The sequence below is a fragment of the Syngnathus typhle genome, linkage group LG4, assembly GCF_033458585.1.
Source record: "Syngnathus typhle isolate RoL2023-S1 ecotype Sweden linkage group LG4, RoL_Styp_1.0, whole genome shotgun sequence".
Lineage (NCBI taxonomy): Eukaryota > Metazoa > Chordata > Actinopteri > Syngnathiformes > Syngnathidae > Syngnathus > Syngnathus typhle.
Genome location: NC_083741.1, coordinates 17,042,783 through 17,054,494, shown reverse-complemented (window position 1 = coordinate 17,054,494; position 11,712 = coordinate 17,042,783). Strand labels below are relative to the sequence as shown.

Here is an 11,712-nt window from a genome sequence, read left to right as displayed (position 1 = left end):
AACAGAAAACTGTCCTCTGAGTCATATTCTGCAACTGTGAGCATTTGAACACGCTGTTGCATAGCAGTGGTGACGCGACATTAGAAGCAAAGTGCGGTGCCCCAAAAGATGCTTCTAATTTACAATGTTACCTTAGCAACTCTACCTAGCAACAAGTGACCAGCACAAGAAAAACAACAAATGTACCAGGTTATTTTTGGTTTATTTTGGTTATCTTCACTTGCTAACTGGCAAGGTAACCAGAATGATCCGAAACTATTTGTGCGCAATTGATTAACAAATTGGATTGCTGACGGAGAGAACATGGAGTTAAAAAAATAATCATCATTATTGATTCCCTGGCATGATGGTGCATTGCTTTGAATCAAGACTGATATGTTTCGACTAGTGTTGTTCCTACTGAAAGGTCAGTTGTTAAAAGCAGCATTGGGTTCTGCTGGGCACACACAGTGCTACATGAGGCTTAGTTCTTGGAATCACCAGGCAGCGTGTTATGGACCCCCGCCAAAGGGGGGAGACCAAGTGGGGTGACAAGCTTTGTTTCTTTATGGCCACAATCACGTTCAAGGCTTATTACATAATTGTGCATCTGTAATCATATTACTGAATTATGGGTGCAGAAAATGGCAAGTAGAGAGTTTGTTTACCCTCATCTGGCCGCACCCACTCAAACAAGTCTAGCTTCAACCCAATTGTCTTTCACATTTTCCTGCATTAATATGAAATTATTGGGAATTTTTTCCGATGCACTGATTTAGTGTGTCACCATCGGACTTCCTATTGCACACGCGTATGTGCAGGACATCTTTCACACAAACTAAATAAAGATGGAAAAAAATATATAATGTTTTGTGTGTTAGTAAATCCAAGCAATGGAAATTAGGGCTTGTCTGTTTATTTGTATATTGTGTGTATATTTTAATTTTGTCAAGAGTGACACAATGTGTTGCACAACAGCCTTCAATGATTTCAAGTTACCTAACTGGCATTTCTATTTTGGTTCCCTCGCCTCCAAACACATCTCTAGTTCTTTGTGGAGAAGTGCAACAGCAAAAAGAGTCGAATTTCAAATAAGTTGAATGGAAGCAGGAAGTGAAATACATTTTGAATAATGACATCGGCTGGCCTGAGTATGTCACATGACTGTGATGAACAGGACATCAACTTGGTACATAGAGTACAAGTGGGACCGGACGAGGAGATTTTTGTGACCTCATTTGCTTACAATAGTGTCCAAAATTTAGAAAAAAGTCAGTATGATACACTACTACTTCTGCAAACTGCAACCACAATAATAAACATATTGAATTATGACATATACTATTATTAATAAACATAATTCAAGTCTCAGTCAGTACAATGATGAACTGTTTGGTTTTACTATGGTATTATGGGGTTTTCTCCCGTGGACGTCACTCAAGTTCAGCCAATCAGAGAGCGTTTTATTTGCGGTGTGACAGCAGTGGGAGGAATATTTGCACTGCAGTTTAAATAGCGACGCAGCTTTGGCCAGAGGAAAAGCATCTAGCAGAGGGATTGTTGTGACAATGTTTGGCTTGAGGACATATAGGTAACAAAACGGCTCACATTCGGACGGGAAACACCCAGAAGCTGCAGAAAAGCCTGACAATAAATGTAAGTAGGATGACGTATCCGCGCATTTAGCGGAATATTCATTTATTATACGTGCGTCTGCTTGTGTGTGGTGGGTGGCTTGGCTTGTTTTGCACATTATATGAATGCGGCTGCTTGAATGGTTGGGCATTGATGCAGACTGCAGAGCCTCACCCATGTGGAACATGTTTACATGCCTCTCAAGGCCGCTACACTATTATTATTTTTGAGGTAATTTCATATTTTTAGCAAATATAACCTCTGTCATTTTTTTGTCCATTTTAACACGCATTAAACTGATATTGTCATGTAGTTTATTTGCATACTCTTCCACCCATCCGCCCAATGCTTATTGTTTTACTTTGAAATGATCAGTTATTGTATATGTTGGTAATTCAGCTGGAGGTAATGTTAAAAAAAAAAAAAAAAAGGTTCTTAGTGTGGCTTTTCTGTTGATAACACAAGATAATGTGTCCTGAACGACCCTACGAGTTGTCCCGTGATTGTCTATTACGTAATAAACACGCATTTTGATTGGCTGTTAAGGAGACATTTCCTGGGAGAGAATGTGTGTGTGCGTGCGTGCGTGTGTTCGCACATGGTCAGTGTTGACAATGACATCAGAAGTATGTACTGTGTCCCTGATTCACTTGTGCATGTGTGTAAACAACGCAGTTTCTTCACTCAATTATCCAGTGCCACCACCCTGTGTTGATAAGACATGATTTCAAATATAACAGTTTTGAAAACATACTCATTAGGCAATATGTTTATTGCTGTGGGTACTGCTTGGACTGCTCTGGTTCTGTATTACTTTATTCATAATAGTGTGGTTCACATAGTGAGCGGCAGTCAAACTATTCTACGAATATGATCCAAATGTTCTGCTGGATGAATGATTCTTGTGGAATAAGTCAAACGTTCCGCAACAGTTTGGACTAATCAAAATAAAAAGTCAACCAACAAGACCTATTATGAAATGGTCAGATATGTGATGTTTCATTAGAAACTCTGCTTGCCTCTGTTTCCAGTTGTAGACCATGAACTATGTGGGTCAGCTGGCGGGCCAGGTGTTTGTGCAGGTCAAGGAGCTGTACAGAGGCCTCAACCCCGCCACGTTGTCGGGCTGTATCGATGTGATTGTGGTGCGGCAGCCCAATGGCTCCCTGCACTGCTCGCCCTTCCACGTGCGCTTCGGGAAGATGGGCGTCCTGCGCTCACGGGAGAAAGTGGTGAGATGATGACAGCACTTCATATACTGTATAGCGCTTATGTACTGTAGATTCCATATACAGTAAGGAAGTTTTCAGAGAGTTACATTTTAATACTCTGATGCATATTCAGCAAATGCATACGCTCTATAAAGTCCATCAAAAGACCCAGCAGAATATATTTATATATATTCTTTTTTGTGCAGGTGGACATTGAGATCAATGGAGAGCCTGTGAGTTTACACATGAAGTTGGGAGAAAATGGAGAAGCCTTCTTTGTTAAAGAAGCTGAGAACACACATGTGAGTGTTGATCTGCATAATAATCATAACTCAAACATTAGGATCTCCAAGTAAAATGATCCTTTACTCTTACTACTTACTGTGTTTCCAAAATGGTCATGTACTCAATATTTAAAGGAAAATTAAGTGATGATGGAGGCTTTTCAATGGGATTTGATATGATATGCTCCTAACAGGAAGTGGTTCCAGCCTATCTAGCAACGTCGCCCATCATGTCGACAGGTGAGCAGCTGATGGACTCCAATTTGAGCAGAAGCAGCGCACGTCACCATGGTAAACATCTTTAAAACCAGCTCACGTTTTGGCACTGGTGGAGCTAGGATTTTTTTTCAGGGGGGCAGTTCCCCTGCCCCCCCCCCCCCCCCTGTAGCTCCGCCAATGCATTTTAGAGAAAAGCCCCATTGTTTTTATTAAGACTCTTTTGTTCTGTCACAGATACTATGATGTGCGGCTCGCTTCAAGTCCAGAGTATCGGGCTGCAGCAGGCCGATGGAGGAATGAACAAGAAGAGGAGAAGGAGAAGGAGGAAGGCTCGGCCAGATGGTGGAGGAGGAAGGCGGGATGAAAGCGGGGAGGAGTTTTCCGATGATGATAACATGTTCACTATTGACCTGAGCTCCGATGAGGAGAAAGAAGGAGACAGCGGAAGGTGTGTGTGTCGATAATGGATTCAGACTGTTCTTCCTCTGTCCCCATCCTTGCTGCAGAGGAGATTTAATATGCATATTTGTGTGTGAAGATGCAAAGCCTGTTGAGAAATGGCTACAGTTGTTGGAGGCGCTCCAGGAATTTGTCCTGTTCTCACAGGGCTCTCTGTTTCCTTGACATAATGGACCACAGCAGTGTCCCTGCTGCTGACTTTCCAAGCTTTTTTAGGAAGTCTTACAACACCGATGGCATGGGAACATTCCTGAGACGCTTTGAACTGACTGAGCTTGGTGAATTGAGACAAGGAGTATTTTCATCATACATTTTATTATTTTATTTTAGAGCATGACGAATGACAGTGATTCCAGTTTACGCAAATTCAGTTGTGCAGGGTTTTACGATGTGTCTGTTCGACTCTGACTGTTGTGGGGTTTTTTTGTCACCAGAGCTCTATACAGTGACCAAGACTCGGCAGCAAACACTCACCCCGGTAGAAACTGGACTCGTCCTGTAAGGTAGGCAAACATAAAGCCACATGTCTCACATATATAGATTAATGTTTTATTAATTTCCACATTATGAAATGATTCCCCTGACGGGTTCAATGTAAAATGGAACATGAAGCTCTATTGAGTTTAAAAGCTAGCCAAAACAAGATTGTAGAGATAGCTGAGATCAAAGATTGAATCATGGCTGGGTCTATTTGTATTACATTCCAACTGATTGCATTTGCTTGGTGGAGAGAACATGTTGTCTTCTGTGTTTATCTTCTCTCAATGGGTAGCTCATGATGTGATTCACTCTGTCAATTTTCTCTTTGGCTCTTCTGTTGTGATCATGTTGATGTTTATCTTCTCATAGCCATGTGATTGAGGAGACTCTTTCCATCCCTCCGTCCTGCGGTCTGTCTATCTCTTGTCCGCAGCAGACCTCTCACTTCTCCTCACACCTTAGGTATCTCTTCCACTTAGCCAGAGATGGAAATTATCCAAATATTTTTCTAATACAATTCTGACTAATAAAAAAAATGGAGCCATGAGATATATATATCTAAATTTTTAAAGTGTGACTTTTTTTTTTTTTTTAGTAATCCAGATGACTCTCAGTCTTCAACGCCTAAAAGCGACTCCGAGCTGGCCAATCGGGCTAAAGACAACCCTGAGATGCTGTGGACCTGGGGGGAGCTCCCACAGGCCGCTCAGGTATTTACACACCCACGTACAGACACACTTGCTCTTCAACTAGCTATGGACAAACATTTTGCGATACCAAGCTGCTAAAAACGTTCCGTTCCACAATTAAGATTCGGGGGCAGCTGAATAGGTTTGACTCTTTTATTCACATGTGCACGCATGAAAGTTCTGTTCTCTCCTCCTAGCCATCCTTCCTGAGTTCCCATCAGAAGCTGGACTGCGCCACGTCAGTCTCCATCCCCGTGTCCTCCAGCACGCACTTCAGAAGCATCAGTGATGGCGGCCCCCCGTCTCGACCTCTCTCGAGCGAGCACCCTGATTGTGAAAGTGGGGGGAGGATTGCAGAAGAGCAAAGTAAGATTTTGGAGAAGAAAAAAAAACTCTCATGTTGTTCTTCTCATAACCTTGCCGGAGCTGCTCCTCACCATTTGGCTGTTTTTTCTCAGCAGGAAGAATGGTGGAGAGTGTAAGTGCATCATGTGCAGAGATGGAGAGTTTAAGCACATGTTCACCAGCTCCCAGCATTCTCCCTGATCATCTGGAGGAAGGCAGAAACAGAGGCAGCCCAATCAGAAGAACGGATTCTCCTTCCAAGAGGAACGGTATGAGCACGCTAATCCAAAATAAACACTGAACCAGATGTTAAAATGTCTCCTTATTCGACAACTGTCTCACATTAGAAAAAAGAAGCCAGCATCTTGGTGCTGATGGCATATATTTGGATGATATTACAGAGCTGGAGCCAGAAGTAGCTGCTCTCTATTTCCCTAAAAGGTAGAAATACTTGGAAAAAAAAACATCGTTTTTTGTATTGGCACTCATTAGCTCGTGCTGAGTGACTTAATTGAGCGTCTCCTTCCTCAGCGACGGAGGTGGCGGTTCTATGAAGGTGGACTCGGACGTGGTGATGACAGCCATCCGCAGTGCAAATCAGTCTCCGCAGTCAGTGGGCAGCTGCGGGATGGACAGCGGCGTGGATAGTCTGTTGGACCACGTGGGGGACCTCCCACACGTCGCCATCTCGCTATGCGGCGGTCTGTCTGACAACAAGGAGATCACACGAGGTACGTCCAGGACTTGGATGAAGATGAAACATTGTTTGTCTGTTCACTTTCACTCAGTTCCTTGGTGTCAAGACGGCACCAAAGCACTAGTGCACATCAAGTAATCCACTTCTGCGTAGAATCTTAATACATCTCAATAAGCAATGCAATTTAGTATCCCAGATGGACATTAGCAAATATAAATATTGAACTGCAAATTTCCAGCACATTAAAAGTCACGATTGATACACAATATTCAACTTTTGTGTGTTTGTGTTTGTGTGTACACTCATGTGTGCATGTGTACGTGTGTGTTGGACTCGTTAGAACACTTCCAGGAGAGGGCAGTTTCCTACCAACAGTTCTCCGAAAACCCTTCCCTTATCGATGATCCCAACCTGGTGGTGAAGATTGGTAACAAGTATGTTTAACGCACACTTATAGGATGCACTGTACGTTGGCACTCGGGTTCATTAACCCAGTGGTCACTTTATTAGAAACACTTGCACACCCTTGACATATAATATAAAGCAGAGGTCCCCAACCACCGGGCCGCGGACCGGTACCGGTTCATGGGTCACTGGATACAGGGCCGCCAAGCCGCACAGGAAAAAAAATATATATATATTTTTTTTTATTGACGATCAATTAATTGAGGTCAAGACGTTAGTCCATTTAATGATATTAAGTAGCTCTATTTCTGGATGTCGTTAGATTGTTGTGGCCAGTATTTGATTGACGGTGTAATATTTTGCAAAGGTACTACAACTGGAGTACGGCAGCTCCAGTCATGTTGGCCATGCAGGTCTACCAGAAGCCATTGCCTCAGGTACGTCATCTGATTTTCATGCTTACACTAATCTGACTTTATCAAGACTTCCAAACCTATTTGTTGTTCAAATTATTGGCTCATTTCAATGTCACTAATTTTTGTTGGGTGCCCCTATAGAGCTTTGCAACTCTTTCCATCCTCTTCTTCTCTGCACTTATGTATGCACTAATTTGTAGCAGATTTTCACTTTGGTGTACCATTTTCAAAGCTATCCTAAGGTATCACTTTAACTGGCTAACGTGTGTTTCAGTTGCTTTTGTCAATATTTACATGAGCCACATTGGGAACTGTATCTAAAGCTTGGCACCAGAGTGAAATGTAGCTTGATGTGAGGGTTCTAACACTTTAATAATATCATGTCTTTGTCCCCTTTTTGACCTGTTCTCCTTTTTATTTAATTTTGTTGTGTCTTTCTCACACCATCCATCCCAAGTTTTGGTGTTTGAGTTATTTTCTTTCTGCTTTCGGCCTCTTCACGTACTGCCTCCCTGGTCTGTTTGGTCCCAGACCTGCTGAGCCTGTATGATAGTTTTGTTTTATTTCTAGTACGTTGCTCAGCGCATGCGATTGCCTGTCTTGTGTGTGCTGATGTTGCAACCCTCATTGCATGCATTTGCTCAGCTAGTGGCAGGACATTGTGGTTCGCTTCACTTTGTGGGCTATTTTTAGATCCATCATGTTCTCTGCTCGTCGGTTTTGAGTTTCCAGTGAGTTTTTGCGTGGTGTGTGCACGGTTTTGTTCAGGCCTCCGTGGAGAACATCATGAAGGAAAAGATGCCCAAGAAGGGAGGACGCTGGTGGTTCTCCTGGAGGAGCCGGAACAGTGACTCCAAATCGGTGAGCGCACCAATACAAATATTTGTCATGTGATCAACAACACGCAGCCATCTGATGACAACTTTGTCCTTCAGGAATCAGTGACAGAAACCACTGGAGACGGAGAAGACAGTTCCATTCCCATGGCATCATCTATGAGGTTAGATCCACACGCTTCTCTTTTAAACTGTTTCACAGCTTTCACCTCATGGCCATCATCAAACTGTTTGGTTTGTTGGTGTTGCCAGGATGAAAGACGAGTCGTCCTCTAGTGATGAGGACCACAGACCCACTTTGGTGTCTGGAAGCTCCCAGCCTGATGCTCTCCTTGCTTCTGGTAACGTTTGTTACAAGAAGACTCTTCGTCTCACCTCAGAGCAGCTGGTAAGCAATATTTTTTTAAAGTTTATATAAGATAAGATAAAATGCATAAATGTTACCGTGAACAACTTGATTAGGATATCCTTAGAAAATATGTTATACTTGCTTCAAAATGTGAATCCTTTCAACACACGCATAGAAAAAGCAAACGTACCAAATCTGTAATTCAACACTAACGCTAGTGTTACGTGTGTAGATGAAAAAATATCAGAATTGATTCCATTTAAAAGGTCAATTTATTTTCTCAACTGCTCATTCTAATTAGGGTCATGGATATGCTGGATCCTATCACAGCAACACAATTAAAATATTTTAAATCCATTACAGTACGTTCTAAATTATTCATGCTAAATATCCTTTTGACTTTTTTTTTTGCATTAAAAAAAAAAAATCAAAATGTGACATGTTACTCAATAGGTGAGCTTGCAGCTGAAGGAGGGTCCAAACGAAGTGGTTTTTAGTGTGACCACTCAGTATCAGGGCACGTGTCGTTGCCATGGAACCATCTATTTGTGGAACTGGGACGACAAGCTGGTCATCTCCGACATCGACGGGACCATCACCAGGTCGGACTAACTACTTCAGTTGCAGCTCATGCTCCACTAGAGGGCAGCCTTTTCACAGCGTTAAAGGTGTCTTGTGATGACAGGTCAGACACACTGGGCCACATCCTCCCCACGCTAGGAAAAGACTGGACCCACCAAGGCATCGCAAGACTCTACCACAAAGTCAGCCAGTGAGTGTCAATTAGCAACTTTTATTCATATTTATGTCATACTTATTTCACAAATATGTTTCAGAAATGGATATAAATTCATGTATTGCTCGGCGAGGGCCATTGGTATGGCAGACATGACCCGAGGTTACCTGCACTGGGTCAACGAGAGGGGAACCATGCTGCCGATGGGCCCGGTGATGCTCAGTCCCAGCAGCTTGTTTTCTGCGTTGCACAGGTCGGTCTTTTGCACACACACACTTATCCGTTACAGTATTTGGTACAACATCATAACCTAATGGCACGGAAATACTGTACAGATTAAAAAGGGATGTTATTTGTTTTCAGGGAAGTGATTGAGAAAAAACCTGAGAAATTCAAGATTGAGTGTCTGACTGACATCAAGCATCTTTTCTACCCTAATACTGAACCTTTCTACGCTGCTTTTGGCAACAGAGCTACAGTGAGATCACACACAAACACACACACAGTTAATCAAATGTGTTTTTAAAGTTCTTCCATGTGTGTGTGCATGAACCCAGGATGTGTATTCCTACAAGGAGGTGGGCGTTCCCCTCAACAGGATCTTCACAGTCAATCCCAAGGGGGAACTGATACAGGAACATGCCAAAACCAACATCTCCTCGTAAGATCTTTTTCCTCTATGATCTTTCTCTATGCCACACACTTAAGCCTTAAACGTTTGTGTCGTCAACGTCTCTCCAGTTACGGGCATCTCTGCGAGATGGTGGACCACGTCTTTCCAGTTCTACTCCAAAAACAAGGTGCCGACTTTCCCCGTTCTGACACTTTTAACGAGTGCGATTACTGGAGCGAGCAAGGGCCCGATGAAAGCAAACAAGACAAGGACGACGAGGGCTCACAACTTCTGGAGAGCAGCTGAGCACACTTACATACGTCTTACACAAGTGAGGATGAGACTGAAACCAAACTCCGATCTCGAATGTGATTTAACACTGTGCCGTTCTTCAACAAGAATCCAATAAGCTCACAACACACGTCTGTAAAATGGGAAGCTACAAGAAGAAAACCTCATAACGTCCGAATACCTCAAAATTAGCACATGAACAAATAATGGAAAATGACAGTATGAAGACCCGTTTGTTGTACAATGACACGTTTACTGACTCGCCAACATTAAAAAAAAAAAGCACAGTATCATTTGTTAACTATTACTCTGGCAGTACATATTACTTTAATCAATACGCAGATTATTTGCAATTTTGCATATTATCTTTTAAAAAAATTCTTCATTTATATACGGGAGAATGAAAGGCACATTGCTCCGAATTGTGGTAGTCAGAGAAAAAAATGTAAATGAAACAATTAAAAATAACTCTGCCTTTTTAAAGATAATGCAGCTATTTTTCAGAGATTATTCATTTAATAATCATTAGTTGTTTCTTTTATTTTTTTAACTACAATCACCTAATCATTATATTAAATTTTCAAATGGTAAAAAGTAATTTAAGACCAATGTTGTGATTAATATTATTAATAATACCTTATTAAAATTATAAATGCCTCTTTGTATATTTATAAATATAGAAAATAATTGAAACAAGGGCATTACTGTAATTAATTATATTCTATTAAAATGTTATTTTTACAACTATTTGTATATTTTAAATTATTGCACTTTGTTGATTTCTTATATGTTGTTTATTTGAATGTTTCCGTTCTGTATGCAGGTCTTAATTGAAATTTCATCAATACACTGTAGGTACAGTTTAAATATTAAATCGTATCAATATTTTAGTTACTTTATTTAAAGTCTAATGTCTTCTAGGGTGTTTCCAGTAATCATCTTTAAACGTATGATTTGAAATCTCTTCACTTTGCTTTAACTACATGACAGGAGCAAAATATAAGAAAGTTGTCTCAGTGTTATTAAATACATCTCTGATAATGCGAGTGAAAAAAGATGGCTAGATTATTATCATCTTGAAGGTGTTTAACGAGATTGTCAAGGTGTACCTAAAGATATTCCACACCTCAAAGTCAAAGACAGAATTCACCTCACTCCACTCAGATGAACACATGTGGTCACATGACCGCGCTACTGTGAAAATAAGAAAGTTACATACACGCAGGACAATGCAATTGATGATATCTGGAGTAATTTATTCCTATCAATGCAACTCTTTATAGCAGGACTGCTATGTGAAATAGTATTTTCTTTTGGTATGTGTTGCATATATGTATTTGGATGCATGCATGTCCACTCACATCTCATTGGGAACGTCACTGTGTATACAAACAATGTTCTGTATAAATGATATTGCTAATGGTTGGTGCTTACTAAAGCAATACAATATTTTCAGAGGCTGTAAACTCGGTGTATTAATTTATATGCAGCAAATTTGCACTTGGAATGCAAATTGAATGTTTCTGAATGCACTCAATGGACTTACTCGTGTTTTTTTGGGAGGTATTTCAGTTATGTTCACAAAATTTTTTTTTTTTTTTTTTTACAACAGTTGATCAATAATCGTACTCATATTATCTGTGTGCTTGTGTATGTGCCATTTTGTTCTAACATCACTATGCATCCTCGTAACATAATACAGGAGCACCATCGCAGACTGGTCACCTCATTTCTGTTAAAAGTGCATTTGTTTTTATTTAGTACGTGTGTGTTTGTAATGATCATAAAGTAATATTTATAACACAACCAATGCAATGGACTTCTCAAGATTTTTTGGTGTGCATTTTTATGATGATTGAATTCTTTCTGTGAAAGATCTAATAAAAATTGTTGACAAGTTCATAATTGTGTACCTGTTTTCTATTGACAGCAGTTGAAACAGTTTACCGGCATCAAAAGATTTTTATTTTCTTGAATTTTAATACTGACTAAAATAGAACAAACTCCCAGACAAATATGTTTGTATTGACTAAAATAATCAGCAGATGACTGAAGCTCTTTGAGGGCC

General features: G+C 40.8%; 1 protein-coding gene across 4 annotated transcripts; it reads left to right on the top strand.

The window, feature by feature from the left end:
• Positions 1 to 1,486: 1,486 nt before the first annotated feature.
• On the top strand, positions 1,487 to 11,549 carry lpin1a (lipin 1a). 4 transcript variants are annotated; one of them, XM_061276476.1, is made up of 23 exons: positions 1,487 to 1,635; positions 2,646 to 2,846; positions 3,032 to 3,127; positions 3,304 to 3,400; positions 3,563 to 3,776; positions 4,222 to 4,290; positions 4,637 to 4,729; positions 4,863 to 4,977; positions 5,154 to 5,322; positions 5,418 to 5,570; positions 5,649 to 5,742; positions 5,833 to 6,032; positions 6,339 to 6,432; positions 6,771 to 6,840; positions 7,588 to 7,680; positions 7,755 to 7,819; positions 7,908 to 8,043; positions 8,458 to 8,606; positions 8,690 to 8,776; positions 8,841 to 8,993; positions 9,104 to 9,218; positions 9,298 to 9,401; positions 9,482 to 11,549. In XM_061276476.1, the coding sequence occupies exons 2-23, from the start codon at positions 2,655 to 2,657 to the stop codon at positions 9,657 to 9,659; spliced, it is 2,736 nt and encodes a 911-aa protein (XP_061132460.1). In that variant the 5' UTR covers positions 1,487 to 1,635; positions 2,646 to 2,654; the 3' UTR covers positions 9,660 to 11,549. The 4 variants fall into 4 exon arrangements, with proteins under 4 accessions (XP_061132460.1, XP_061132462.1, XP_061132459.1 ...); XM_061276478.1 differs by having other exon boundaries at positions 5,415 to 5,570; positions 5,703 to 5,742; XM_061276475.1 differs by having other exon boundaries at positions 5,415 to 5,570.
• The last annotated feature ends 163 nt before the right edge of the window (positions 11,550 to 11,712 follow it).

What these genes read in the sequence shown, in the direction of transcription:
- lpin1a (XM_061276475.1), top strand. Translation starts at nt 2,655, where the DNA reads ATGAACTATGTGGGTCAGCTGGCGGGCCAGGTGTTTGTGCAGGTCAAG. An exon ending in GCTCTCTATTTCCCTAAAAG is followed by an intron (nt 5,743 to 5,832) that starts GTAGAAATACTT and finishes CTCCTTCCTCAG; the next exon opens with CGACGGAGGTGGCGGTTCTA. An exon ending in GGAACAGTGACTCCAAATCG is followed by an intron (nt 7,681 to 7,754) that starts GTGAGCGCACCA and finishes TTTGTCCTTCAG; the next exon opens with GAATCAGTGACAGAAACCAC.